This window comes from Camelus bactrianus, chromosome 18 (genome assembly GCF_048773025.1).
Source record: "Camelus bactrianus isolate YW-2024 breed Bactrian camel chromosome 18, ASM4877302v1, whole genome shotgun sequence".
In the NCBI taxonomy this organism is placed as follows: Eukaryota; Metazoa; Chordata; class Mammalia; order Artiodactyla; family Camelidae; genus Camelus; species Camelus bactrianus.
Window position 1 is genome coordinate 1,691,132 of NC_133556.1, and position 27,182 is coordinate 1,718,313.

A 27,182-nucleotide genomic window follows, 5' to 3' on the forward strand; every position below is an offset into this window, starting at 1 on the left:
TCCAGCCTGGACCTGGAGTCACACTCTCCAATTCTGGGTTGGCTGGGGCCCCAGAGACTGGAGTGAGGTTAGTGGTTAGTCCCAAGAGGAGTGGCAGGGGCCGAGGGCACATTCACAGCCAGCTTGGGTCCACCCCAAGGCCAGCTCTGGGACACTGTGCCTGTCCTGGAAAGGGAACAGAGAATGGGGCGCCACTCAGCCCGCAGCCCCGCCTGCCCTAGAGATGACAAGTGTGGTTAGTGCAAAAAACGAACCAGAAGATGCTGCCAAGTCTCTGGGGTGGGGGAGGGGTTTTGGCACCAAGAAGGCGGCCAGCACTGGGCAAGCAGCCTGGGCTCAGCACGGCACCTGCTGTCTCCTGCCGCCACGGAGGGCTGGGTGCCACGGGCAGGGCAGGCGCTGAGGGGGAGAGCAAAGCTGGGAGAGAAGGAGAGAAAGTGGGGCCCCCCCAGGAGGCTTCAGGCAACTGACCAAAGAGGACCCTGGGGCAGGGCAGGGTGGGCAAGAGAAGGAAGGGCTACGGATCCGCAGGGAGGCGAGTGGTCCCCACACATGTGGGAGCCGAGCAGGCAGGTGCCCACGGCCGCCCTCGACGCCCAGCAGAGACTGACGCTGCGTTGCCTGTGAACCAAGAGGTGAGGTGCAGAGACGTGGTGGGCGCAGGAGAAGCAACAGAGCTGTGGGACGGCAGGGGCAGGCGGGTGCCAGCCCAGGAGACTGCAGGGGTCCGCGGGGACAGTGTGCTGCAGAGGGAGCGGCAGGGACAGCACCAGCACCACACACCTGGCCCAGAGCAGAGCTCTGCAAATCCCCAACTCCAGGGGGCCGAGGGGCATGGCGGGAGGGGCTGGAGGGCCCAGGTATTGGAGCAGCACCCCTACGTGTCCAGGTGCGTGACCCTGGAGGAGAAGGTTTGGGCCCCCGGCCCCGTCTCCACCAGCAGGACTGCGCCAGGCATCTCCACGGCCCTGCAGGAAGGGGAGGAGGGGGGCGAGTGGCCACAGAGGTGCCTGCAGCGGGCCTGGCGTACGTGCGGAGGGTCCGGCAGGGGACCAGGGAGTAAGCAGCAAGGCTGGCACAGGGAGGAGCAGGGCGATTGGCACGTGGGGTGGGCGGCGGCCGGGCGGTCTAGTGCCCGCTGCTGCTGGGGTCCGGGCGAGGCTGGCTTGTGGCGAGGTACTTGGCTCTCATGCTGGAGGTGTACTGGAAGGAGACAGAGGGGCAGGCGGTCAGTGGGGCGCTGGGCACGGCTGGGCATGGGCCTCGGGGGGTGAGCCAGGAGCACCCCTGGGGCGGGATAGGTACAGCTGACAGACCCCGGGAGGAGGGGCTCTGGGAAGCACTGGCTGCTCCAGGGCCTGGACTCCTGAGCCCTGCCTCAGTGGCAGCCCAAGGAAGCAGAGGTCTGGCCCCTACTCCCCAGGCTCAGGATGAGGACACTGGGGACCAGCCTCCTCTCCCAGGGAGATAAACACATCAGCCCCAATCTCCTGTCTCAGGCCAGGCAGAGCTCTGCTCCCTGCAAGACCCGGGGCCTGGAGGCCCCCCACCTGCACCCCTCACGCCCAGGACCTGAAAGCCATGCTCAGGCTGCCCCCTCCTCCCTCTGTGAGGTCCTGGCTGGGCACCCAGGAGGACAGTGTCGGGCAAAGGTGGGGCCAGGCTGTGTCTGAGAAAAGGTCAGACCAGGGCCGTGGGCCACAGGAGTGAGGCAACTCCGGGGCCACTCTGCCCATCACCTCGGGGAAAGGGGGCCCCAAAGCCACCCAGGCCCCTCAGGCTGGGGTGCTGCTGCCACCCACTGGGTGGGAACCACACTGTGGGCTCCTTACGGGTCACAGGTGCAGGAACGGGCAGCTGGGGAGGGCCTGCACATCCGGCCACGCTCACCCCACCTGAAGCACAGAGGCCCTGCGGTGTGCCCGTGTGCTCATGTAACACCCGTGGAGACGTGTGTTAAGACCGGGCAGTGTGAAGTGGGCCATACACCCATCTAGGGGACGAAAGCCAAGGCACGTGCCAAGGGTCGCCAGTGGGAAGGAGCCTGGCAGGCTGACTCCACAGCCACACGCCCCCACCAATCCCTGGGGGCTCCAGCAACCCAAGTCCCCACACCACAGTGCCCAGGCCAGGCGGGACAATCTCCCAGTCCTTGAGAGCTCTCCCGGAACTCCTGGTGGGGGAGAAGTTTGCAAGCACCCATCGGAGGCCACGAAGGCAAGCTGGAGGGGGTAACAGCGGGCACTGGGAGCCGTGTCATTCCAGGGACATGCGGTGGAGGGGGGCGGTGGGCAGCAGCCCAGACCCCTGAAGGAGCCCAAGCAGGTGCACAGCGCTATGTGGGGGCGGCTGCAGCAGCTTGCACGTCCATCTGCACACACCTGTGTGCACTTCCAGACACACAGGGCGGCACCTTGAGGGCCTGGCCTACTGGACGCAGCCTAGCGCCTTCGCTCACCCGCGCTCTGCCTCCCTGAGCTCAGGCGCCGGTGCAGGCGTGCCAGCACACAGGGGTCTGGGTGGGCGGTCTCCTTGCTGGGAGGTGACAAGAGGGGCAGGGGCCAACCTGCAGCTGGCCCTGGGGTGAGGAGGGGGCTCTGTGGAGGGGCTCGTGGCCTCTGACATGAGGATGATGGGCCCAGGGCCAGGGTCTTCGTGTCTGGGCTGGGGGCCACAAAGTCCCTGCGCCTGCACCGGCTGCAGGCTGGCCCCACGGGCACCGAGCTGAGGCAGCCCCAGGACCTGGCAGATGGGCCCAAAGGGGTAGCAGTGAGCAGAGAGGCGGGCGGGCAGGCGGTGCAGGGCAGGGGACCCAGGCGGGTCAGTACCTGTCACTCTGAGGACACGGCCACCACAACGTTCAGGCACTGTCCATGGGCTTAAACTGCCAGCCCGTGTGGCTGCCAGAGTCCAGGGCAGCCAGATAGCGCTAGGAGGGCCCAGGGTGGGAGGAGTGCAGGGAGAGAGAGAGAGAGAGGGCGGCCTCAACGCCAGGGTCAGACCAAGGCTGACAGGTAGGAGGGCAGCCTGAGCAGCGATGGCCTGGGGCCCGCATGGCCTGGGGGCACACACCCAGGCCGGCTCTGTACCACGGGGCACGATGGGACCACTGCACACGCGGGCCATTATTTCTGAAGCAAGGTGGGCTTCGGCCTCTCTAGCTATGTTCTTTGAGGCCCACAGCCTCTAGGAAGCCCGCCAGGGCCCCTGGCCTCTCTGCGAGCTCCTTTATTTGGTACTAAATCACCCTGTCCCCTCTTCCATGTCTTACTCCAAAGACAAGAGGGGACACTAGGCCCTGCTGGAGGAGCCAGGAGCCAAGACCAGGGCTGAGTTCAGAAAGTGGAGGAGGGAGAAGAGGAAGCAGGGCGAGGGTGGGAAGAGATGCCGGGGCCCTCAAGGAACATGAGCGCTCACCCAGCCCAGTCTCAACAGGCCGGATACCCGCCTGGGAGCCCCCCCAGGGAGCCCCAGCCGGCCCTGGCACTTAAGGCTCAGGGCAGCCCCCAGGGCTGCCCTGTCAACGAGGGCCACATCAGACCATGAGGGGACAGGTGCCCCCTACCCCAGGCCTCGGGTCCCCCACCCACCTCCTGCCCTGAGACTTACCGAAGGCGGCGGGGACTCACGCCCGATAAGGGGGGTGTTCTCGCAGCGGGGGTTCTGGAAATTGGCATTCTGGCTCCTGAGACGTGAGGAGAGGGGCTGTGAGTGACCAGTGGCCACGGCAGTCCCAGCCCTGGGCCAGGGGCCGATCTGGAGCCAGGCAGACCCACGTGTTCTCTCCACCACCCTGCATACCGGCCGCTAGCAAGGGCCTGGGGGTCCCAGGAACCTGCCACAGCCATAAAGGGCTCAGAGCAAGCCCACGGCCGCCACCTGCCCGCCTCAGCCCTGCCAGGGCCTCGGCTCCATGACGTGGCCGGTCCGGCCCTTGGCGACCCCAGACATATACCCTCCATCTGACGCAGGAGTCTCCTTGGCATGTGGGGGCAGCAGGTATTCAAGGCCAGCCCAGCACCCCCACAGCCAGGGCAGCCCCCCCAAGGGAGGCCCGTGCCCCGCCCGGCCCAGGGCTCACATGTACTCGGTGACCGGGGCGTTGCTGACAGTGTGCGCGGCGGCCGGGATGCTGGCCTCACTGCCGTAGCTGCTCCCGCAGCTGTACAGGCTGGGCATGTGCACGCGGTAGAGGCTGTCGTGCGCCTGCCGCGGCCCCGGGCCAGCCTCCTCCTCCCCATCCTCGTCCAGGCCTCTGCAGGGAGGGAACAGGCAGAGGTTCCAGCCCTGACGCGAGGCAGCCAGCCACAAGGCCTCCAGAGGGTCAGCCCTGGGGCAGACACACCTGATCCCAATCCTGGTCCCAAACCTACTCGCTGTGGGACGGCGGGCGAGTCACCCGGGGAGGGCAAGAAACATATACCTCAGTCTACACACAGGCACGCTGCCTGCCTATTAAGAGAAGGGGTCAGGCCCCCTCCTGGGGGAGCCAGGTGCCGGAAGCAGGAGGCCCTCTTTTGGCTCCGTAGTCTGGCCTGCCCCCCGAGAGCCTGAGCCCAACCCTCCCCACTGCTTGCCTCTGGCCCTCTGCCCTCCACTCAGCCCAGGCTGCTGCAGCACAAGGCCAGGGAGCCACGGGCCAGGCCTCTGGGGCTCATCACACTCTGCCTGGGCTGCCTGGTGGTGGGGGCACAGGCCTGGGCTCACATCCCACCTCCCCCCACCAGCTGGGTCCCGTAGTGAGACAAGGGGGGCAGAAGAAGCCAGTACCAGCCACGCCCAGGACTGAGCCCCTGCATGCAGTGGTTCCCCTAGCGTTCATGGGGTCCTGGGAGGATGTGCTCTCTCAATCCCCATCCTACAAGCAGGAAAAAACTGAGGCCCAGAGTGGTTAAGTCACTTGCCCAAGGTCACCCAATGAGCAAAGGCAGAGGTGGAATCAGAATCCAGGCCACGTGGTTGCAGGGCTTGCTCTTAGTCACTCCCCTTATAGATACCAACTTCATTACCACCACCACCACCACCATCGTGACCACCACCACCATCGTGACCACCACCACCATCGTGACCACCACCACCACCACCACCACCATCATGACCACCATCACCAGAGAAAATAACAGAGCAGAAATCCAGACAAAGAGAAGAGATCTGAGCTGGGCTACTTGTCATCCAAGCTGGGCCACCAGGAAGCAGCCACAGCCCAAATGGGAGGGATGGTGGTGGGTCTGGGGGCTGCCCCATGTGGCCCAAGCAAGGCGGGCCTGGTATCCCCATACATCACTCAATCCAGTACTGACTGGGAGACTGAGGCAGGGCTCACCAGAACCCCAACTTCAAAGATAAAGACACTGTGGCCCGTGGGAGGCAGCTGCTGTCCCAGTCACCCAGCTGAGTAAACCTTGGAGGCCAGGGCCATGTGGGGTGCTCCTGCAGCAGCTCAGAGTCCCCCGGTCGGCTGGTCTTTCTCCCAGCATCCCTGCACACTGCACGAGGGGTGGGGGCACAGAAAAGACACTCTGAGCTCAGCCAGGCAGAAGCGTGGAAGGGTGTGGGGCACAAAGTCAGTACCCAGAGGCAATCCGCCTGTGCTGGGAGCTCCTCTAGGCTGCCTTCCCGGGGCATGCCAGGAACGGCTGCTCATCTGGGGCACGCCACCCTCAGAGATGCTGGGGAGGCTAAGGATGTCAGGAGGTGAGGAAGCCTCTGTCCCTGTCCCTGGACTAGGACATGAGGTGTCCAGAAGGCACAGCCCCATGTGGCTTGGGGCAGGTCCCAGGACCTGGCAGAGCCCCTTACCTCTTCTGCTGCCAGGTGTGCGGGACGCTGCAGACGATGGAGCTGAACATGAGGGCTGTGACGAAGGAAAAGAGGGCCAGGTAGATGAGGCCCTCGACACCGTCATAGCAGAAGCCTGTGAGGGCCTGCACGTAGTCCTAGTGCCGCAGAGACGGCAGGAGAGAGGGGAAGCGCACGGTGAGATGCAGCAGGTGGCCACGGTAGCCTGGAGCGCCCCGCCCCGCCCCTCACTGCACAGCCCGCCCCACAGCCCGGCTCTCACCAGGTGCAGGCTCCGGCAGTCCACCAGGGCAGTGAGGTGCTGCAGGTTCACCTCCGTGCTGTTCAGCACCTCCTGGACACGGAGCAGGGGTTCCTGGGGGCATGCACCACACTCGGGAGGGGGTCCCCAGCCAGCCACGGGCCTCCTCTGCCCCACTCTGCCATCGAGACCCCTTCGACCCCCAGTGGTCTCGGCACAGAGCCAGAGGACCCTGGGCTTTGAGGAAGGACGGGCCCTGAGTCTGTGGCCTGGTCTCAGGAGGCGGCCAGGATGTGAGGACAGCAAGGAGGGTGGGCCCATAGCGCCCAAGCGATGCAGCCAACATGAGGGTCCTTTGTTACGACAGGAAAACCACCAATACCCCTGTCTCCCTCGACATGGGCCTGCTTCTTTTAAATACCACGTTTTAAGCGGCAATTTAAGACAAAGGAGATTTTCATGCTATTTTAAGTAACAAAACATCATGCAAAATACTGTGTGCGGAGTGAACCTGGTCCTGGAATGTGCATGTGTGTGTGCATGTGGCGTAAAACCTACCCCAAATCCTCGGGACGTGACGGGAAGGAGAGAGGGATGAATAGGGCCAGACCCCCAGCAGGGCTCCCCAGGAGCAGCGTCTGCACCACGCCTCCCTTCCACGATGAGCAAAGGGGGCCCCACCACCGCCCCCTCAGCCCCTCACCTTGGTGGCCGGGAGCTCCCGCGGGACGGTCTTCAGGAGCTCGGCCACAACGTCCTGCATCTCCACCAGTGCCTTGTGGCTGCCCGACAGCTTCTGCTCCACAGAGAGGCCAGCTGATGCCAGCAGGGGCTGGGGCAGCCTCTCCCTCGCTCCCCGAGGCCTCCACCCACACACAAGGCAGGCGAGTCCCGGTGCCCCGCGCTCCTGCCAGCCCCAGAGGTGGGGCCTGGCACTCTGTTCTGCAGGCCTGTGGGACATCCCTCCCCGGCCCACCGCCCCCGGCTGCCCATACACCCCAGAGACAACACAGATCACCGGAAGTACAGCATCTCTAAAGCAGATAAACAGTCCTCAGGACCCCAGAGGGCCACAGTCACATGGAGTGACAGGTTTCCCTTCAAATTCCCCCTGACAACACCCGTCCAGTCATTCCACTCAGCAGGCACAGGACCCCCTCCCCCCACTGTGGGGCATCCCTGGGCTCCTCCCACGCCCGCCAGACAGCTGACTTGGCCCTGCAGGCATGGCCAAGGACAGCTCAAGAAAGAGGTCCCAGGGACGTGGGGCCATTAAGCATCCACCCAGAACGCTTCTGTTGAGGGTGTCAGGACGGGAGCCCCGGGGGTAAGACAAGGTGTGAGGAGGGGCCTGGCAGCCTGCAGGTGTCGGTGGGGGGCGGCCAGGGACCAGAGGCTCTGCAGAGCCAGCAGCAGCCGTGCTCACCTGCTGGAAGGGGTTGGCGGCACGCGGGGAGCAGGCCAGGTAGTACTGCAGGACGTCTGCGGAGAGAAGGCAGGGTGGCTGAGCGACACACGCCGGCCGTGCGTGCTGTGTGCACCCACACGTCTGTGTCCGTGTGTCTCCATCACATATGTCGCATGTAAGCCTGCTGGCTTGTATATGCGTTTCACGTGTGCACGTGTGTGCGCACACGTGTGTCTGCACACGGGCATGTGCGTGTGCACCTGTGAGGGGGCGTGGCCTCCAGGGAGCCCAGGGCCCAGACCCTTTGCTCTGAGTTTTTTGCTCTGTGCCTTAAACGGGCACAGATCTCTCCTGGGGGCAGCCTCCCACCTCCTTCCCCTCTGGAGCAGCAGACAGAGCACTGAGAGTGGGCGAGTGGTCCGACATCGGCCGGGCAGGTGTCCCCTCATGGGCCAGCTGGGCAGAAGAGTTCTTTGACCAGAGCATCACCCCAAAGAGGGGGGTGGGGCTCAGAGGGAGCAGGTGGCCTGCTCCCCCCTAAAAAGCAGGTGTTGATTCTGTGTCTAATGCTCAAAGGTGGGGGGACTCACACACAATTCTGACTTTGAAAACCCAGGAGACACAAGCCCAGCCAGAGTTGAGGAACAAGCCTTGGACCCTGACTACCCCTACCGCCACCCACCCTGTGCCCTCTGGTCCCTTCAGCACCGAGACTCAGCCCCTGAGGCTCAGCTCCTGAGGCCTGGGCTCCCATCAGGCTTAAGTCGGAAAACGTGAGAAAGCCCGGCATTTGACTTCAGCCACCTGTAAGTGGAGCCAGCATGCCGCCTGACCCAGTTGGCCGTGGCCTGCAGGCAGCAGCAAGCACTCTCGTATGGCTGGGACTGCTCATGCTTGCTGAGCCCCCGAGCAATAGGACCTAGAGAGGCCTGGCTGCTGGCACCAGGGCCAAGGACAGTGGTGGGGACAGGTGTCACTAGCCCTGCCAGCCCCAGCCAAATAGACCCACCGCCCCCCCACAGCAGGCAGACAGCCCTCCCTCCTGCAGGCTCCTCGGGCTTACGCGCCAATGGTTCCTTCAACAAAATGAACTAAAACCAGCCCACACGCCACTTGTGTGGCTTTCTTGGGCAAGGAGAGGAGCACAGTCCCATAAGGGCCAGCATTTCAAGGCCACTCTGCACGCCCATCCCTCGGGGAGCGCACCCCTGCTTTCCGCCTGGGGAGCACGCAGCCCGAGCCCCCTCCCCGTGTGCCTGCCTCCCGGGTGTCTCACACCTGGTACCCAGCCCCAGCCCTGCTTGGCCCCCAGCTCAGTCGAGGGCCCCTGTGATGGCAGCTGCTCCAACCCGAGGCCGGAGCCCTCAACTAGTCCCTCCTCCACGGCCACCTTCCTAGGAAGTTCCATCAGCTCTGCCCTCACAGCACATCCTGGTATCCTCACCCGGCTGTCTCCTGCCTGCAGGAATGCAACAGCCTCCCTGCCTCCCTCCCTCACTCCACAGCTGCTCCAGCGCCCGAGGCTTTGGAAAGGAAGTTTAACCATGGATCACATCTGCCTCCTGTTTTCCACCCTCCAACAGCCCCCCTAGAATAAAGCCCAAATTCTTGACTGCCACCTGGCCCTGCGGGCCTCCCCACTGTCTCCCCTCCCAACTGGTCTATTTTCTGCCTCACGAGCACATCAAGTTTGTCTCTGTCTCAGGGCCTTTGCACAGCCGTCCCTGGCTCAATTTTCATGCCACTTCTTGGGCAGGCCACCCTGACCACTAGTTCTGAAGCAGCCCTTGTCACCTGCTACCCACCCCAAATGCTGGTCCCTCTTCCCTGCCCCCATCCTCACCCCCATGAGCCTCACCTCCTGTCCTCCTCCTCCCCAGAGTCTCACAGGTGCTCCTGCCTCCTCACCAGCTTCCTGGTCTGGTCCTGCCTCCCCCAAGGAGGACTCACGAGGGCAGGCTTGCTCACTGAGGTCTCCCAAGTCCGGCCCTCAGGCACCCACGGGTACCCAACCGCAGACTCACCCCCGCTCAGCACCGAGTGCTCCTCCACCATCCTGGTCACATAGGTGTCGGGGTCCACACAGAAGTCACTGGAGCCCTGGGGGGTGTGGGCAAGGCGGATGAGATGACCATACTGGGCCCCCTGCCGACCCCTCAGCTCTCAGGGCTAGAGCCTGGCCCCTCAGGGCCTGCTTTTGTCTCAGGAAAATGGACTGTGAACCTGTGGGGGCATTATTGCTGTGTCCCCAGAACAGGTCCCCAGCTCTCCTGGTGTCGTCATGGGAGTGGAGATGAGTGTGGTGCCCCGTCACCCCCGTCCCCCATGCCTCGGCCTAGCAGATGGGGGCCACCCCCCCGTCCTCGCCAGCACTTACCACAGACACAGCCAGCTCCAAGCCCAGTGTGCCCCAGCTGATGACCAGGGCCAGGACCCCCAGCAGGCAGACCCTTGGGGCAAAGAGAGCCAATCAGCACTCTCCTGGTGGGGGTGAGGGCTGTGCCGCCTGCCAGGCTGCAGGCCAGAGGCCCAGGTCCCAGGGCACATCCAGGGGTCCGCCACACAGGGGCTGTGGCTCCCGCCATGGCCTGGCCTTCACTAGAGCTGCCTGAAGGCCGGGCACATACGGATTCGCTCTGAACTGGAGCAGCTAGAGTGGGGCTGAGAGAAGCCCGAGTGGGGACGGGAGAGGCAGGGCTTGGCTCGACTTCTGAGCCCCACTCCCGTACCCCCAGGCCGCTCTCCTCAGCAGACTGGGCTCCCAGCTCTCACCCTGGCCCAAGGCCTGCACCCCACAGCGTGGCCCGTGGGGCCTGTTAGCCTGGTGTGAGACCAAGCCTTCCTGTGCTCACACCCCACCCGGCGCCGCCTCAGACCTCCAGGCAGAGTTCTCCCCTGTGGCACTGGCCCCCTCCTCCCCTGAGGCCTCAGCTCGCCTGTCCCCTACCCACTCCAGCCACTCAGGCCCCTCTGCTGCTCCTTGCACACCCACCACAGGCCTGTGCACTGGCGGTCAGCTGCCCTCTCCCAGGTGTTCAGGGGTCCCTGGCTCCCCTGGGTGTCGGCTCCAGCAGCCCCTCCTGGCCAGGTCTCTCCGAGTGTGTGCGCTGCCAGCCCCCTGCCCACCTGCACACCCTCCCTCCACCTGCTGCACTTTCCTCCCTGGGGCCACCACCTCCAACACAGGCACGCACACTCTGTGGGAGCCCTTGAGTGTGGGCCTGCACGCTCACTGGTCTCTCCCGTGGGCCTGGCCCAGGGAGGCGCCAGGACATGGCTGCTGACTTGTTCAGCAACGAGTGGTGATGTCCCCGCAGAACTATCCTACAGATGAGCTGTCATTCTCTTTCTTTCAGACAAGAAGTCAGAGGCTCAGTGCCAACAACCACCTGTCCAAGGCAGGCAGCTCAGTGAGCCACAGAACTGGGGTTCAAACTCATACTACCTCTAGGCCAAAGAGAGGGGGTGGAGGAAGGAGGCCCTCAGCCTGACCTTCAGGAGGCCCCATGCACTCGGTGACCTGGGCAGGTCTTCAGGAGCCTCTGTGGGGGAGGGGCACAGCAGGAACCAGGAACTGCTGGGGCAGGCGTGCCCAGACGCTGGCCACAGGGCAGGGGAGGAGTGTCGGAGCAGGGCCGCACCGTGGGGAGCCCCACCGTCAGGCAGACCCTGTGGCTGGACGTAAGGATGCGGAGGGTGGGACAGGACTGACTCAGGGGACATGGTGCTGCAGGTGACTCACCCCTCCCTCTGCCCCAGGGGCCCACAGACTCACCCGACCAGGATGCCCTTGGAGCTGCGGATGAGGCCAACGAGCACCAGAAGGCAGATGGCAACGTCGAGCAGCAGGAAACCCAGGTAGCCCAGCCACCTGCAGGCGCACCGCACAGATGGGCCGGGCCCGCGGCCCCGGGGGCCGGCAGCAAGGGCGGGCTGGGGCAGGGCAGGCACCTGGGCCCGGGGGGACAGGGCCAGGCAGACAGCCCAGGACGCAGCGGGCCAAGCACAGGCAGTTCTGGGATGTGGAGACTAGCCTCAGTTCTTACAAAAGATGTCCCCACGGGAACTCCTTCCACAGTGGCCACCAGTGGCCCCGACCCTTGCCATCCATAAGACCTCAGGCCCGGGGAGCTGGGAGTCAACCGGCCCACAGAGAGCAGTGACCAGGTAGGGAGGGCAGGAGAGGGGTGGGACGCACCTGTACCAGTCGTAAAGGTCCACCCACTCGGCCAGCGCCTCCAGCGACACAGCCGGGTTCCTCCAAAATGGGAGGGCAGCCGTGTGGCCGAGCAGCGTCTCCAGCAGGCCCTGCAGCCGCTGGACCGCCCGCAGGGGCTCTGGCCGGGAGGCCAGCTGCCGCTCCAGGCTCTGCAGGCTGGGCTCCGCCGTGCGGTTCAGGGCGGCTGCAGTGTCCCACACCTGTGCCAGGTTGGGGGCAGCGTCACCCGGGAGGGCACGGAGCCGTTCTCGCACGCGCCCGCACACGCCCACGCCTCGCTCCCGCACGCTGGGGCACACACGCACACATGCGGTTTAGAAGCAGGAAGAGGACCCCCCTCCCATACGGCCACTCACGCGGTCCTGGACCCCTGCCACCGTGCGGTTGGCGTGGCGGAGCGAGTAGGTGGCCCGGTGGATGCCGTCGCTGGTCTCCCCGTTGCCGTAGAACCCCACGGCGATGCCGGCGCTGGGACAGGGCGGGGCCGCGTGAGGGGCGGGCCTCAGGGCGGGGGCGCCCCCGCGGCCACCCGGCCCGCCCCTTCCCGCCTGGGTCCCCGCCCCCCGCGGGCCACGCCTCCACCCAGCCTGCCCCGCGCGCTCACCTGCAGACCAGAGTGGCGATGATGACGCACCAAGCGGTGCAGCAGCAGTCGGCGTCCAGGTGCTCCTCGCTCTTGCGTCGCCGGCAGCACAGCCAGAAGGAGTAGAAGAGCAGGAAGAGGAGGTCCAGGGCGAGGCAGGCCAGCGCGGCGGCCCCCAGCAGCAGCAGCGCCTGAGGGCGGTTGGGAAGTGGTGCTGGAGGTGTGGATCCCGCTCTGGCTCTGCACCCAACTCCGGTACCAGCAAAGCCCACCAGCGCCCGCGGTCAAGGGATGGGCACACACTCCCACTGAACCCTCCCCCAGCACCTGAGTGACATGCCTGTGGTCACCCAGACCTGTGACCCCAGGCTCACCGTCTTCAGACCTAGACTCAGGATTCAACCCAAACGCCACCTAGTGGGCAAGACCATGAGGTGCCCTCTCCTAACCCCTCCCAAGCCCTGTGTCCTCCCCTTGGGAGCCCACCACCTCCTGGGCCCCAGAGCCCGAGGCAGACAGGGGTCCTGGACCAGGCCCTATGAGGAGGTGTTGGGTGGGTGGGGGCCCCAGGGCAGGGCCAGTCCAGTTGCTAACCAGCAGCCACTAACTGGCCACATGGCCAAGGAAGGCCCTTACTCTCCCTGAGCCTCAGTTTCCTTGTCTGTAAAAAGGGGGTGATGCTGCCTCCCCAGAAGAGGCAGGCACAGTCTTACTGAAGGCCACCCACGCCTGCTGTGGGGCTGGGCACAGCAGGTCCCCAGGAAGAGGCTGTCAGCACCACGCCCCCACCCTCATCCTCACCCGCAGGGCTGAGACTGCTCTGGATCTGAGCGCCTTCGTGAGCCCCAGCCCCACGCAGCCTGAAGGGCCCAGAATTCTCCAACCAGGCACCAGGAAGCATCAGGGGAGGAAGAAGAACCCCCCAGCACCCTCCTGTCACTAAGGCCAGCGTCCCCCATGGGAAGCAGCTGACTCGATCCAGCAGCGATGCCCACTGTGGGCTCAGCTGTGGGCTGGGCCTCCTGGGGCGGGGACACAGCCCAGAGCCTCCACCTGCTGGGACAGGCACCAGCCCTGCCCCGCCCCCCGGGCACCTCGCCCTTCAGTGTGCCTGGTCCGGTGCTCACCCCCATTCAACTGATAAAGAAACTGGCTTCAGAGAAAGTATGGAGAAGGGACCCGCGTGTCCACATCACAGCCCTTCGGGGAGTCTCAGCACCCATCCTTTGTCAGGGTGGGAGTGGTGGCTGGCATAGGACTGCAAGGTAGCAGGCTGGCCCCGACCCTGTACAGCTCATGAGGGGGAGCCAAGGAAGTACCACAGAGGTGCCCACCCACTGGACACCCCTCAGCTGCCATGCTGGCACTGCTGCAGAGACAGCCAGACCTTGGGGACCTGGCAACACCCTCACCCCACATCCAAACAGTCAGCAGTGTGGCCATGAGCCTGGGGAGTCACTGGGGCACAGAATGCCCCAGGTCCACCTGCCCACTGCAGGGCCCCCTTGGGACCAGAGGCTCAGCCACAGAGGCACTGGGACAGCTGGATCATAGCCCAGGTGCCCAGCAGCTGTCTCCTAGGAGGCAGTTGCCAGGCAGCAGACATAGGATGGCACTCCCTGCCTTCCCAGGAGGCAGCTGGCCCCAAAGGCCTCCTGCCAGGCCCACCATCCCTGGCTGACCCCTGCACCCGAGGCAGGACTCTCTCACCTGACCAAGTGGTGCTGACCAGGGCATGCACCTACAGCCATAGTCCAAGCCAAACTGGGGGCTGACTTGCTGTCTGGAGACTGGGCCTTGCCCCCCTCCACAAGGCGCAGGGTGGGGACACCCTCTTGGGGAAGGCCAGGTCACCACCACGAGGCTGCAGCACAGGCCAGAGGGCCTGACAGGCCCTGACCACCCCTGCTCACCGACTGGGTAGGGGAGGGAGCAGGCCCAGTGGGGCTGGCTCCAAAGCCACTTCGTCAGCTCAAGGCTCCCGAAAGGTCCCAGGGTGCTCACATCAAAGGGGACTCTGAGGCGGCGGATGGGGGAGCTTGTCCAAGGTCACACAGGGAGGTGGGCCAGGCCACAGCAGAAGGGAATCACGGGCCTGCCGGAGGGCCAGGCGCCAGTCACAGGGGAGGATGCTCACCTTAAGGAGCCTAGTGTCAGGCACAACCTCCACCCCACGCAACACAGCCCCGTACCAGGCGTTAACATCCGGGGGCTAGGAATAGCACTGTCTTGTGGGTCGTGCCCTCACACAGACACACACACAAAGCGGGACATCAGGCATAGATGCTACAGGCCCTGCCGGTCCCTTTCTCACAGGTCAGAGGCAAAGGGCAGAATAAACCGCCGCCTCCCACAACCTCAGTCAGACCACAGCATGCGCCACATCTCCACTGGGACTGAGCCCCCTTCGATGCCACAGGCACCCCAGCTCCCAGGGTCCCACAGACCCTGTCCACCAGGCCCATCTGGGCCCCAGGCTGGCAGCATCCCCGCCCCAAGGCCTCCAGCAGCCCTCAGGCCAGCACTGCCACCCTGCCCCACCTCGTGCCACCCCTTCTCCCGTCTGGTCCCCCCCATCACTGTGGGCCGGTCTGGGAGAGCAGGCTCTACCCCCAAACCCAGAACACAGCTGGCTCCGAGCTGATCCTTAAATGAGCACACCTACACACCTCTAGCGAGGAAATCGCCCCTGGGGCGAGGAAGCCAGGGTGGGGGCACAGGGCAGGCGGCACCCAAGCTGGGGCCCTGAGCCGACCAGCCTGGCAGCGAGGCCAGCACTCACGCAGTCGTCAGGACTCATCAAAGACCCAAGACCACAGCCCATGTGGCGCCAGGACCATCCACTCCTGTTTCCCAGGTAAGAAAAGTGAGGTAAGATAAGCATCACTGGCCAAGCAAGACCCCAGCACCTGGGGTGCCGCTGGGCGGGGCTCACCGCCCAGCGGGGGGACATGCTAGCACCCGGCCCGGCAGGCGCCCAGCAGAGGCGGCTCCCGTCCTTGGGGCTGCTGGGCCGGTGGAGGAAGTGAGGGGTGAGGCCTGCTAGACGGGAGCCAGGCCATGAAGAACAGAAAAAGCGGAACAGGCAGCGACCCGAGCAAGTCAGGGAGGGCACGGGCTGGTCCAGGGGTCAGAGTCACCGCGGCCGACAGCGCCTGGAAGGCGCCGGGCCTGGGCACCTGCGGGGCGGGCAGGCGGGAGGCACGCCTGGGTCTCCTGCAGCTTTGATTTGTTTTTTGTTGTTGGGGTTTTCTTTAAATCTTTTTTTGGTTTTCTTTTTTTTTCAAACCACAAACCATACTACCTTTATAATTAAAACAAAACCAGAAACCTGGTAGTAGCTCTTTTCAGTCATGTGTGGGAGGCCCCTGGCCTGCACCCAGCTCTGCCACGTGGGAGCCCGTGCGGCCCGGCAGCCCCAGCTCCTCCGCCGTGGGACGTGACATTCCACGGCCCCTCCCAGTGTCACATGGGAGAAGGGCCCTGGCAGCCACGAAGGTGAAAAGTTGAGCCCCTCTTGTCTGTGGGGATGCTGTACCGTCCCTGCTGGTGCCAGTCCCCCAGGAGCAGAGACCGAGGGGACGGACACCCTGGGTCTTGCCACCGGAGGCTGCTGCGAGCTGCCTGCTGCTGGCCAGCGGTGTGGGGGAGGGCGGCCCGGCTCATGGGGGAACCAAAGTACTGCAGGTCAGTGCTGCTCGGCCTGGTTTAGAATGTGACCACGAGTCAGTGACTTTAGCCTCTGTGCCTCAGTTTCCCCACATATAAAACAGAGACAGTAATATCACTGTCCTACCTAGAAGTGTTACTGTGAGGATGGAACGAGCTAATACCTGTAAAGACTTCAAACAGCACCTCCGTGGGGAGCAGGGAGGGGGTGCTGCTCCCAGACCAGCTCTGCCCCCCGCAGCCTGGTGGGCTGGGGACAGGGAGTCAGTGTCCTGGCTGCTCACAGACGAGGTGAGAGTGTCCACACCCACACACGCATCTCTACACCCGTACACTCACATGTGCACCCACACCCGTCCATGTGCACGTGTCACCGCTGAGCTCCCAGCAGTGTGGTAGCAGCAGCCTGTGGCTGGAAGCTCTGTGGCTGTGGGCGGGCAGGTGGGGAGGGGGTCCCACGCACCTGGGCAGCGGACACCTGCCAGCGACGGGGAGGGGGAAAGGCTTCGGCCAGCCAGGCGCAGCCTCACTCACAGGCACCTGCCTGGGGGCCCGGAAGTCACAGCCCTGGGGGAGAAGTCTCCCATCCCACCCCGCCCCACTCCAGCCTCACAGAGCTGAGCCGAGTCACTGGTGCAAGCATGGCCAGGGGCTCAGACAGGCACCGAGGGCAGAGGGGTTGCTCCCAGAGGCTCTCCTGGGGGCAGTGACAGGCACAGGCCTGGGTGCTGCATGAAAAGCCAGGGATCTGGGCAGCTGCAGTTCTGTCTACACAGCTCCAGAGAGCCCTTCCTGACAGTGAGGACAGGGACCAATGTCCACCGTCTACGTGCTGGGTCTGTCTGCCCACACCTCCGCCAATGGGTCCTGGAAAGGCCTTGCTAAGCTCATCAACTTACCAAGGGTGGTGGCCCCTGAGGCCTGGCCCACAGTGGGCGCTCAGAGACACAGGCCCCTGCTCCCCACCCCCAGCTGACAGGCTGGGGCAGCTTTCTCTCTGGCAGGATGCTTTCCTCCTGGACAGGCTTAGCCTTAAACAGTGACCCCAGCGGGTGGCTGCGGGACCTAAACCAGGACAGCCACACACAGCCCCGACTGAGAGGTGACAGCACCCTCCTAGTTTACACAGGGGAGGCTGGCACTGGGAGCACGGGGCCCCGCCCACTGCTGCCAGCGAGCAGAGCCTGTGCCCATGGGGTGCCCGGCACTGGGCAACTGTATCCTCCTGCCCAGGGGCCCGGGTGCCTGCCCTGACCTCTGCCCTTGTCCCCGCGGCCAGATTCCCAGAGAGCAGCCTTCTGCTGGCACTCCCGTGGTGGCCCCACCTCCTCTTTCCACGGCCTGGCTTCCCCTCTGAATGGGAAATGTCTGATCAGCATCTGGGCTCTGACCAAATGGAACTTTCCGTCTGCGATGGAAGTGATGTCAGCGATCGGTCAGGCGAGGCGAGACACTGGGGCCCACATCCTGACCGCTGGCCACGGCGCTGGCCGCCAGCCACCTAAGGCGCTCCTGAAGCGCCCGTGCTGTGAGGACTCGGCACCGACACACGTGCCCGGGGAGGAGGCCGGGGACGCTCGGTCCACCCACCCCTCCTGCCGCTTCTCAGCCTGGACCACCCTATCCTCTCCAAGGCCCTGCAGCCTCTGCCACAAGGTGTATCCACCGAGGAGGCCACCGTCCAGCCCTGGGTCCACACACTCCCCTGAAGCCCCCACCTGCTCTGGAAGCACCCACCGGGCCAGAGCTCAGGGTCTGAAGCCTCACTGCATCCTAGGTCAGGCCCAGGCCCACATCTGAGGCCCTTCGGGGGGCCTGACAAGCCCCCGCCCCAAGCAGGTCCTCCAAGCCCGGCAAGGGCACAAGGGGCGCAGGAGGTCGGGGCAGCAGTGTGTGTCCCCGTGTGAGCCTCGGCTGGGTCCCTGTGAGAGCAGAGGGAGCCCCAGCACACCTCAGACTTGCTGGCAGTCTGGGTGCAAAGAGGGACCCAGGTCAGACTGGAGAGGGCCACAGCGCGCCGTTAAATCTCACTAACAAAGCCGCGCAGGGGAGGCTTGGCTCCACTGCAGACGAGAGGGCACGGCAGGAGGCGGTGTGGGGCTGCGAGTCCGCCCCTTCTCGGACCCACTCACGGCTTGTTCCCACCGGCTCCCTTCCACGGGACTGCGCACCGCACACAGTGCCGGCTCAGGCTGCCCTGCGATGCTCCAGGCCACCAGGCGGGGAGGGCCCTGCGTGACCCTGGGCAGCACAGCCGTGTGCCACCTGCACAGGCAGCTCCAGCTAGGTGTCCTGGCAGTACCTGGCATGGAAGCCCACAGGGGAGTGTGCCACACACGGTGAGCACACCAGAACCACGGACGTGCACCCCACCCCTCACACCCCTCCTGGGAGAGCAACTGCCATGCCAGCAGCAACCGACCTAGGGGCTGGCCTGTCCACTCAGCCCCTCTGCAGGACACCACAGCCCACAGCCAGGCTGGAGAGCCCTTGCCCCTCTGGGAGACCCTCACAGAACTTCTGATGGGGAGTGTGGGGCTACGGCTGTCCCCAGCCACAACCCAAGGCCACATCCCAGCCACCCTGCTGCCCCAGCCTCAGTGGCGTGTGTCCCTGGCCAGCCTGCTTGTGGGAGATCACGTGCACCCGGCACCGGTGCCACAGGCAAGGGAGACCAGGGACTAGCAGCCCAGGGGTGACTCGGGAAGGCTCCAGGGAGTTGGGGACTCCCTCAAGATCACATGGCTAGCGTGCTGGAGCCAGGATCCAGGGATGTGACCACAGCCTGAGGTCCCACCGCTGCCCGTGGCATGAGGAACTAGCGAGGCCTGCAAGCCTGCCCTGCTACAGAGCGGCCTCTGCCCCTCCCTGTGCCAACCCTCCCTGGGAGGCAGCCTGGCCAAGTGGTAAAGGGCAAGGCTCCAAAGAGGAGACAAGTCCAAATTCCATCAGGGATCCGGGACCTCACCATCCCGCACTCACGTGCCCATGTGTGGGTCACACCTGCCTCCCTGGAGTAGGGGGGCCTGACTCACCACACACAGGGCCCTCGGCCCAGAGCTGGCCTCTAGGCTGTGGAACTTCAGCAAGCATGTGCCTGTACTCACACCAGGCCTGGCACTGGGCCCCGAGGACATGGGACCCAACCGGCTCAGCCCCTGCAGGGCCGGGCTGGCAACTCTCAAGACCCCAGCGTGTGGGCCTGGAAGCTCAGCGGCTGTGGGGGCCAGGCAGGCGGGGGGAGGGGCGCAGAGACTTCAGAGGTGTGCCCTAACTGCCATCACGGGGTCGGCAGGGCACTGTGAGGTATGGGGGGGGCTCCCAGAGAGGGACGGCGAGAGCAAGGGCCCGGCACAAGGCACAGGCTGCAGCCTGCGTCCTGAGGGGCCCTGGCAGCTGTGGCCCGGCGAGGGTCGGGCCTGAGCCCGCAGCTGCTGACAGCAGGGCAGGGCCCTGGGGGATAGGGCTGGGGCACGCAGCGAGGTGGGAGAGGGGAGCCAGGGGCCCCTCAGTGCCTCCAGGGGACACCCACCCCAGCCCTGGGACTGCCACGGGCCCTTCTCCAGAGGAGGAAGCCAGGGAGGGGCGTCCAGGAGGCTGGCGGGCTCCCACATCCCAAGGCACCATCTAGGAACCCACACACGTCCTGGCTGGAGCCCTGGGCCTGAGAGAGGAAGGGGAGAGGCTGCCGCAGCTCCTGTGTCTGGGGGACACGCACCACAGGCGCTGCCCACTCCCCTCAGGCTGGCCGTCTGCTCCAGCACCCTCTGCGGCCCAGCTCCACACACAGCCTTGTTGGTCCCCAGACCCCCTGGGGCAGGGGGGGCGTCCACCATCCAGAGGAGGGGTCTGGGGCCCCCACATTGAAACATGGAGGCAGGGTCTGAGCCAGCACGGGCCTCCTGAGGGAAGTTCTGGTAAAGGCTCCCCTCACCTCCTGGGCTGGGCTGGGGCCGCGGTGCTGAGCTGGCTGTACGGCCCGCAGCCACCCCCACCCCCACCCCCAGCACACTTGGCCGTGGCTCCCAGATGTCGGCCAGAAATTAAAAACAGCTTTTCCACCAAGCTGGGCTTAGGTTTCACAAATTCCATGCTGGTGAGCTCGTGGCCATGCCTGGAGAAAGCGCAGCCAGCGGCCAGCATGCCGGGGCCCAGGAGGGGCCCAGCCTTCTGTCCAAGCCCCCCACGCTGAGACCTAGGTCCAGGCACCAGGCTGCACACAGACACGCACCAGCTCCAGGCCACCTCCTCAGGGGCACATGCCACGCTGCCCCCCAGGAACCAACAGGACAGACGCCCAGTGAGGCAGGATCGGGCTGAAGCCTCAGAGAGCAGCTCTGGTCGGTCACCCCCCAGGCCCAGCACCCCCTCTGCTGCCCTCCCGGACCATGGGCCGGGTGGAGGAAGGCTAAGGCCCCGCGCTGCTGCCCACACCGGCTCGCAGAGGGAGCAGACACCAAAGAGCCCAGCACCGGAGCTGCCCTCGAAGCAAAGAGCATGTCTATTTTGGTCCCAGTGCCCTAACTCATCTCCCAGCACGACACTCGGAAAGCCTGTCTGCAAGAGCTTCTCCACCGGCCACCACTGGGAGCCCAGGTGACAGGCCTCAGATGCAGGCAGGAGCCACCAGACGGGCCTAGTCATATCATCAGGCTAGACCAGAGCCCAGCACCAGGGCTCGCCTCCACCAGGCAGATGCGCCCCGGGAACTCAGCCCAACCCCCGACTCCAGACTCAAACTTCTGGAGTGCCCCTCCCAGTGGCCAGGAACCCTGCCCAGAGCGCACGGGGCCAGAGCAGGAGCGCCAGGTAGGGGGACACTGGGCCTGCCACTCTTCTCAGAGGCAGAAGGAAGTGGTCACTCAGGTTTTGGGCAGGCAGGCCTCACCCCGTGCCCTCGGCCAACACAGGACAGTCCAGCCATAGAGGGTGCCTGTGGACGAAACCAAGCCTCGCTTTGGCACACCTGTCCCTCAGAGCCCACCTGCCTCCTGTGGGGACCAGGCCTCAGCCAGCCTCCTCTGGGAAGGGGGAGGCGGAGGGACACACCAGTGGGGGCTGTGGATGACACACGCGTGCAGGCCTGTGTCTGTGCGTGAGCCCATCTGGCACGTAACAAGCCCAGGCCGTGGGCAGGGGCAGTGGGGAGGGAGGCTCCCGAGGGGCCCCCCGCGGCCCTTCTCCCACACCCCACCTGGCCCACCTGCCGCCCCCAGCATGTCTCGGCCCCACTGGGCCTGGCCCAGGAAGGAGCCCAACCCTCACCTGGCCCTGCCCACCGAGGGCACGCCTCACACCGGGCGCCCTCCCCTGGCTCTGGGCAAGGAAAGTGGCCTCAGGGCCAGCTGGCGCCAAATGCAGCCCCTATCCTGCCCCTGGCATCGCGCTGGAGGCCTGGCCTTGACCAAGGCCCACTGCCACCTTCACAGCCCTGTCCGTGGCACAGAGGACACCCGCTGCCTCAGATGTCCTCTGTGCATGGACCCCCAGGGAGTCCTGGGAAGGCACAGGCCCAATTCTGGGGGCATCTGCCATCCCATCTCTAAGACCTTAGCTCAGGGGGGTCCTCTGGAAAGTGGCCCCCACCTACGGCAGCGTGAGGCCGCCTACTCCGGGCAACGTGCCTAGTGTGTGCCCGCCAGGGCCTCGTCACACTGAGCTGCAAAAGCCTGACTGTGGGTCTGAGTCCTCCCCAAGGCCACGGGAAGCCCCGGAGAGCCACCTGGGGGCCAAGTGTGTGTCCTGGCCAGCACAGGGCTCAGGCAGGCTCCCTGCAGACCCCAGCAGGCCGCACAGGCACAGCCAAGCACTCCTCGGGCCCTGCTGCACCCACACCGCCCTGTCTCGTGCCCCAGTCCCTTGGGGGGCCACGTGAGGCCCCTTCCGGATTCGTGATCCCGTCCCTGGGCTGCAGATTCGCTTCCTCTTCTCCAGCCAAAGACTCAGCAGAGCCGCCTTGGCGGGTAGGGGGTCTGGTCCTGACCCCCCCTGAGCCTTCCTGAACTGCACCTGCTGGCAGGGCTCAGGGAGCCTCCTGACCAGACCTGGAAACCACAGGGGCTGTGTTCACGGGCTGGGCGTGCTGACTGGAGCCGGGCCTCCCGTGTCTCCTGGCCCACCGACGCTAGCTGGCCAGTGGCCTCCGGTTCACTTCTGTAGAGGCAACAGCGCCCACCTCCCAGGGTCACCGTGTGGCTTCCCAGAGAAACGCTTCTAAAACAAACAGCACGCGTCTCTTCGGCAGAACAGCTGTAGCTCAGGGACAGAAGCCACAGAGCACCCCGGGCCAGAGCCAAGACAGGGGCTCCCCTGCCTCCCTCCAGTGCATGGGCCCTGCACCCCTGCTGTCCAGCTCACAGCTGCTGTCCACGCAGGGCTGCGCTAGGAGCTGCCACGCTGCCCCTCAACGCGCTCTGTCCCATTTGGCACATGTCTGTCACTTGCAGCCTCAGGATCCTAATCCTGGTGCCGTAGGATGCTGGGTAAGCATTGAGAGCTAAGGACCAAGGACATGGTCCAAAGACCTGATGTTTAAAAGTAGGTGAAAAGTTCTAGTCTTAGGTGGCAGCCCCCGCCCCCCCACCCCCCAGGTACAAGCACAAAGGCCGACTCCAGCTGGAGGGGCTGCTTTCTTGTCTCCATTTTCCAAATGTTCCTTTTTCCTATTTTCCAAATGTTCCATGAATGTGTATCACATTCGTAACTAGCAGAGAGGCAATAAATGCTGTTTTTAACCAGAGCGAATTTCCTTCTGATTGTGGGGAAGATGACAACAGGGCCAGCCTCACCCACAGGCACATGCCGACCGTGCTTGAGTCACAGCGTCAAACCAACGTGCTGTGGTCCCTGCTGGGAGACTCCTGGCCCCTGAGACCCAGAGTTCCAATCCCCTGTAAGTGGCCCTCCAGGCTGCACTCACGCACCTCCAGCACAGAGCACGCACCACCTCCAAGGCAGCACGTTCAGACCAGAGGGACTCCCTTATTGAGGGCTGAGGCCCAGGCTTCTCTCTGCCTCAGGGCCTTTGCATGTGCAGTTGCCACTGCCTAGAACCCTCTTTCCCAAGGTCTCCGCACAGCTACCTCACATCTTTAGAGTCTCAAAGGAAACACCTGAGCATTCAGGGCTCTAACGGGAAATGGGTTCACCACCCGCCAAGCTCCAGGTGAGTCCTCACCCTCTGGGTGTTCACAGCCTGGCTCACAGCCTCCACAGCAGCCGAGGTAGCACCTCCTACAAGAAGCCTTCCTTGACTGACTGTTGGGCTCCTGTAGGCCTTGTCCTGACCTGAGCACAGCACTACCACACCAGGCTACAACCACACCAAGTTCTCCTCTGCCTCTTCCAGCCTCCCCTGAACTGGCGGAGATAGTGAGCAAGAATGAGAGACTGAGGGCAGAGACAGCGAGTTTGACCTCTGCCTCAGGACACCAGGGCGGTGGGAGGCTTGGGACAGGGTTATGGGGGGGGGGGGGGAGTCGGGAAGAGTCGTAGGAGTTAAGGGGCAGAACCCCCTAACTAAGTGAAGCCCAAAGAGGTGGATGGACCCACCCAAGGTCACACAGATGGGAAGCTACAAAGCTGGGGCCCAGACCTGGCACCCCGCCAGCCAGGCATCCACACTCCAGCTTGCAGAGAACACTCTGAGATTCCTGCCTGCAGCCAGGACAGCCTTGACCATCGCCATGGAGCAGAGGTTCATCTCAGGCTGCATCAGGTCACCGGCTATGCCACCACCAGGGAGTCTCCTCCCTCCTCTGGGCCTGAGCCCCTCCCCTGTAAAAGGAGTGCTCCACCCATCAGCTGCCCAGGTTTGGGGAGCTCCTGGAAATGGCCCAGCCCCAGGGGAGCCAGGCCAGCAGCCAGGAGGGCAGGTGGGGGATGGAGTGGCACAGAGCAGACCCCAGAAGCCCCTCTGTCTTCCAGCACCTGCCAGCTCACAAATCCCACCAGCCCCTTGCCCACGGCAGCTCCCCGCTGCACGCTGTCCTTCCAGCAAACACCATGAGCCCCTGGGAGACAGCTGTAATGGCCAGGGGCCCCTCTGCTCCAGGACGGAGGCCATGAGAATGTGGGAGCCTGAGACGCTCGGTCCCACAAGAAACCACCAGCCTCGGGATACAAAATCCCAGCCTCGCCTTGCGGAGGCCCCAAGCCCCCCGTGCAGGGCCAGCCAGGCCTCTGAGAGCTCTCAGAACAGCCCCCATCAGCTCCTGATCCCTGCAGTCACATCCCCCACAGGGGGCCAGCCGTGGGGGACCCAAGAAACCCCTGCCTCCCAAGGCTGATGCTGGCTCCTTGTGTGAGAAAAGGCTACCGACAGCCCCAAACAGTGCCTTCAAACAGGGCCTGGCCCATGGCGTTTCCAGTGGGTTTTATTGGCTTCCCAGCAGTGGATGGTGGGGGCAGTAAACAGCAAAGAAGGACAAACACTGGACTTCCCAAGCCACACCACCCCCCACTCCTGCACCAGGCCCCGCCTTTCTCCTGGATGGCCTAGGAAGCAGAAGCCTCCTCCCTAGCCGGGCACAGCCCACGTGGCAGAAGAGGACTGCCAGGCCCCAGCAGCCCAGGTGGGTGCCGGCCACAGATAGGCCCCCAGGCCAGGAGGATAAGGGGTCTACCATCCACCAGTGGGACGACGGTAGTTGTCCCCCAACAGCTATGAATGCTCCACCAGGGGAGGCAGGAAGCGGCCCCAGATGACGGCCAGGCTGACCCGCCGCCCACTCACTCAGAAAGGGAGCCCGTGGGCTGCACGCCCAGCACAGAGCAGGCGCACAGGGCTCCCACTTCCCCACCGACCCTGCAAAGAAGGCGCACCAGCCTGAACTTCAGGATGAGTCAACGAAGGCTCAGAGAGGTCAAGTGCTTGCCCAAAGCACCAGCACAGGAGGGCAGGGGCAGGACGCACGCCTAGGTCTGGCTCGCTCCACAGCTCTGTGCCAGCAGTGGAGGTGGCGGGGGATGGAGACAGGCTGGTTTCCACACTGTGAATTATTCAGTGGCTAATTCTGCTCCTCGGAGAGGAGGCAGGAGAGAGAGTGAGTCAGAGCCCCTCCACAGTGGAGGCGAACGGTGCTCTCGGAGGAGGCCGGGGGCAGAAGCCAGGGTCCTCTCGGGGGCAAAGGGCCCTGCAGGAGGCCAGGCTGAGCGGCGGTGGGGGGCTTGGCCACCATGCTTGATGCCTCCACTGGCCGCAGGCCTCAGCCCCTCACTCACTACCCACCACATGCCAGGGTGCCCAGGAGGTCAGGAGGGATGGCAGCCAGATCAGTCGTGGTTGGCAGCATGTGCAGGTGGCAGCCCACGGGCCAGCAGGAAAGCTGTGTGGGCACCCCCGGTACCCCTGGAGCTTTAGAACTGGCAAGTAGCAGAAAACTTCCTTAAGTAAGAGACATTGTCCTGTTCTGTGGAAGCAGAGCCCTGGGGACAGATGTGACAGAGCCATCACAGGTGAAGCTCCTGGGACAAACAGAGGAACAGGGTGGCCTCCAGCCCAGGCTTCCAGAACCCGGGCACATGGCTTTATAAGAACCCTGCTGTCCCCGCATGTGCTTGGGCCAATCCCTTGCCCCCTTTCTAATCCGCTTAGAAACAGATCAGCAGGACTAGGGGACCGGCCGCCAGGTGAGGGCTGGGCGGCGGGCTCCCCTGCAGAGCTGGGGTTCTGGTTCTCCTCCTCTGGATAAGGGAGGCCACAGCAAAGGACAGAGTTCTGAATTGTCCAGGTGTGACACGGTCCACGGAATACTGGACCTCCAGGCCATCTGGACGAGCAAAGCCATTTCCACCTCACCCTGGGGCTCTGCATTCATCCCTGAAGAGAAACCTAGAGATGTGCCAGGTGACTAGGAATCCCAGTCATGGGGGTTCTGGAAGCTGGATCCCCAGACAGGAAGGAAATGCCACAGCCTGGTCTCCTGCCCTGCGCCCAAACGGCAGTGGCTCAGTGATGGGGGTGGCACTGGGGCTTGGCAGGACCCCGGACCTGGGGCTCCAAGGGGAGAGTCTGGTCACATGGGGAGAGGGCTGCAAAGGGTCCATGCTGTCCCCGAGCTCTGCCCAGGCTTAGTTCCTTTCCAGCCTTCCAGACGGAGGCCCATCTGCATCCCTGTGGCCAGCCCTCCCTCCCTCCCTCAGGTGCTATAGGCAGCCGGGTCTCTGGGCAGGCACTGTGTGTCCATCCCACAACCTGGCTGTCCAGCAGGGGGTCATTACCAGCCAGGGAGGGTTGGCAACTACACAGACCACTCACCCACCAAGAATCTGGCAGTGAGTGAGTGGGATTCCCGGGCTGGGGGTGAGGGGGCTGCACCCAATGCTCTCAGGCAACAGCTGTGGTCTCAGAGCCCTGGGGTCCTCTGGGTAAGGGGCTCTGCCTGGCAACACCCCCAGGGTGCCCCTGGTCAGGTGCCCGGGCAGGCACTGACAGCTGGCAAAGAGGACTCCATGGAAGGGAAGGAGTTGGCTCCATGCAACCCCAGAAAGGAGGGTCTCAGTGACTCCAGAGGGGAAGGCTAGAATTTGCAGAAGCTGTGGACCCTCCACGGGGGATGAGGAGCCCTCAGACTCTCCAGCAGGGGAGATCCGTGATTGAGGGGGAGACCCTCCAGAATCACAGGGGCTGTGACCCACGAGGAGGAGTGGGACATAATCCTCGATGGAGGGTGGGGAGTCTTTGGCCCCTCCAGGAAGAGAGGGCCACGACCCTCGGGGAGGGGGCGCAGGACCCACGGAAGAGGAGGGGGCCGCGACCCTCGGTGGGGGATGGGGAGTCTTTAGACCTTCAAGAAAGAGGGGGAAGCACCCTGGGAAGGGGGATCGTGACTCGCAGGAAGGGGGCCATGACCCTCGGAATGGAGGGGCCGTGACCCGGAATCTGACCCCGACCCAGGGGACCCGCGTCACCTGCTGGTAGTCGGTGTCCTCGGGCCGGAACTGGCTGCTGGTGGTCTCCCAGCGCAGGTTGAAATGGGGCAGCCGGTGCAGGAGGCTCACCCACCAGGGCGCCGCGTAGCTGACCCCGGCCATGGCGGGCCGGCCGCTGGGGCGCGCGGCCGCCGCGGGGCTCCCTGGCTGGTCTGGGGCGCGGGGTTCAGGGGCCCGCCGACCCCGGCCTTGCCGCCCGCATAGCCCGCGCGCTCCTGGGCCCTGCCCGGCCCGGCTCGGCCCGGCTCGGCCCGGCTCGGCCCGGCTCGGCGGCGCTCGGCTCCGCTCGGCCGCCCGCACCCGCCGCCTCTTTGTTCGCCGCCGCTGCCGC

General features: G+C 64.7%; 1 protein-coding gene across 3 annotated transcripts; it reads right to left on the reverse strand.

Annotated features, from left to right (window-relative positions):
- TTYH3 (tweety family member 3) lies at positions 1-27,182 on the reverse strand. 3 transcript variants are annotated; one of them, XM_074345537.1, is made up of 15 exons: positions 26,831-27,179; positions 12,272-12,441; positions 12,024-12,135; positions 11,647-11,867; positions 11,224-11,319; positions 9,826-9,898; positions 9,473-9,548; positions 7,467-7,522; positions 6,744-6,836; positions 6,062-6,154; positions 5,800-5,936; positions 4,082-4,255; positions 3,610-3,685; positions 2,829-2,929; positions 1-1,203 (listed from the first exon to the last, which is right to left on the reverse strand). In XM_074345537.1, exons 1-14 carry the CDS (start codon positions 26,951-26,953, stop codon positions 2,861-2,863), a joined length of 1,569 nt encoding a protein of 522 aa, XP_074201638.1. In that variant the 5' UTR covers positions 26,954-27,179; the 3' UTR covers positions 1-1,203; positions 2,829-2,860. The 3 variants fall into 3 exon arrangements, 2 of the variants coding, with proteins under 2 accessions (XP_074201638.1, XP_010964837.2); XM_010966535.3 differs by lacking the exon at positions 2,829-2,929 and having other exon boundaries at positions 26,831-27,178; XR_012500224.1 differs by lacking the exons at positions 1-1,203; positions 2,829-2,929; positions 3,610-3,685 and adding an exon at positions 5,324-5,486 and having other exon boundaries at positions 4,117-4,255; positions 26,831-27,182.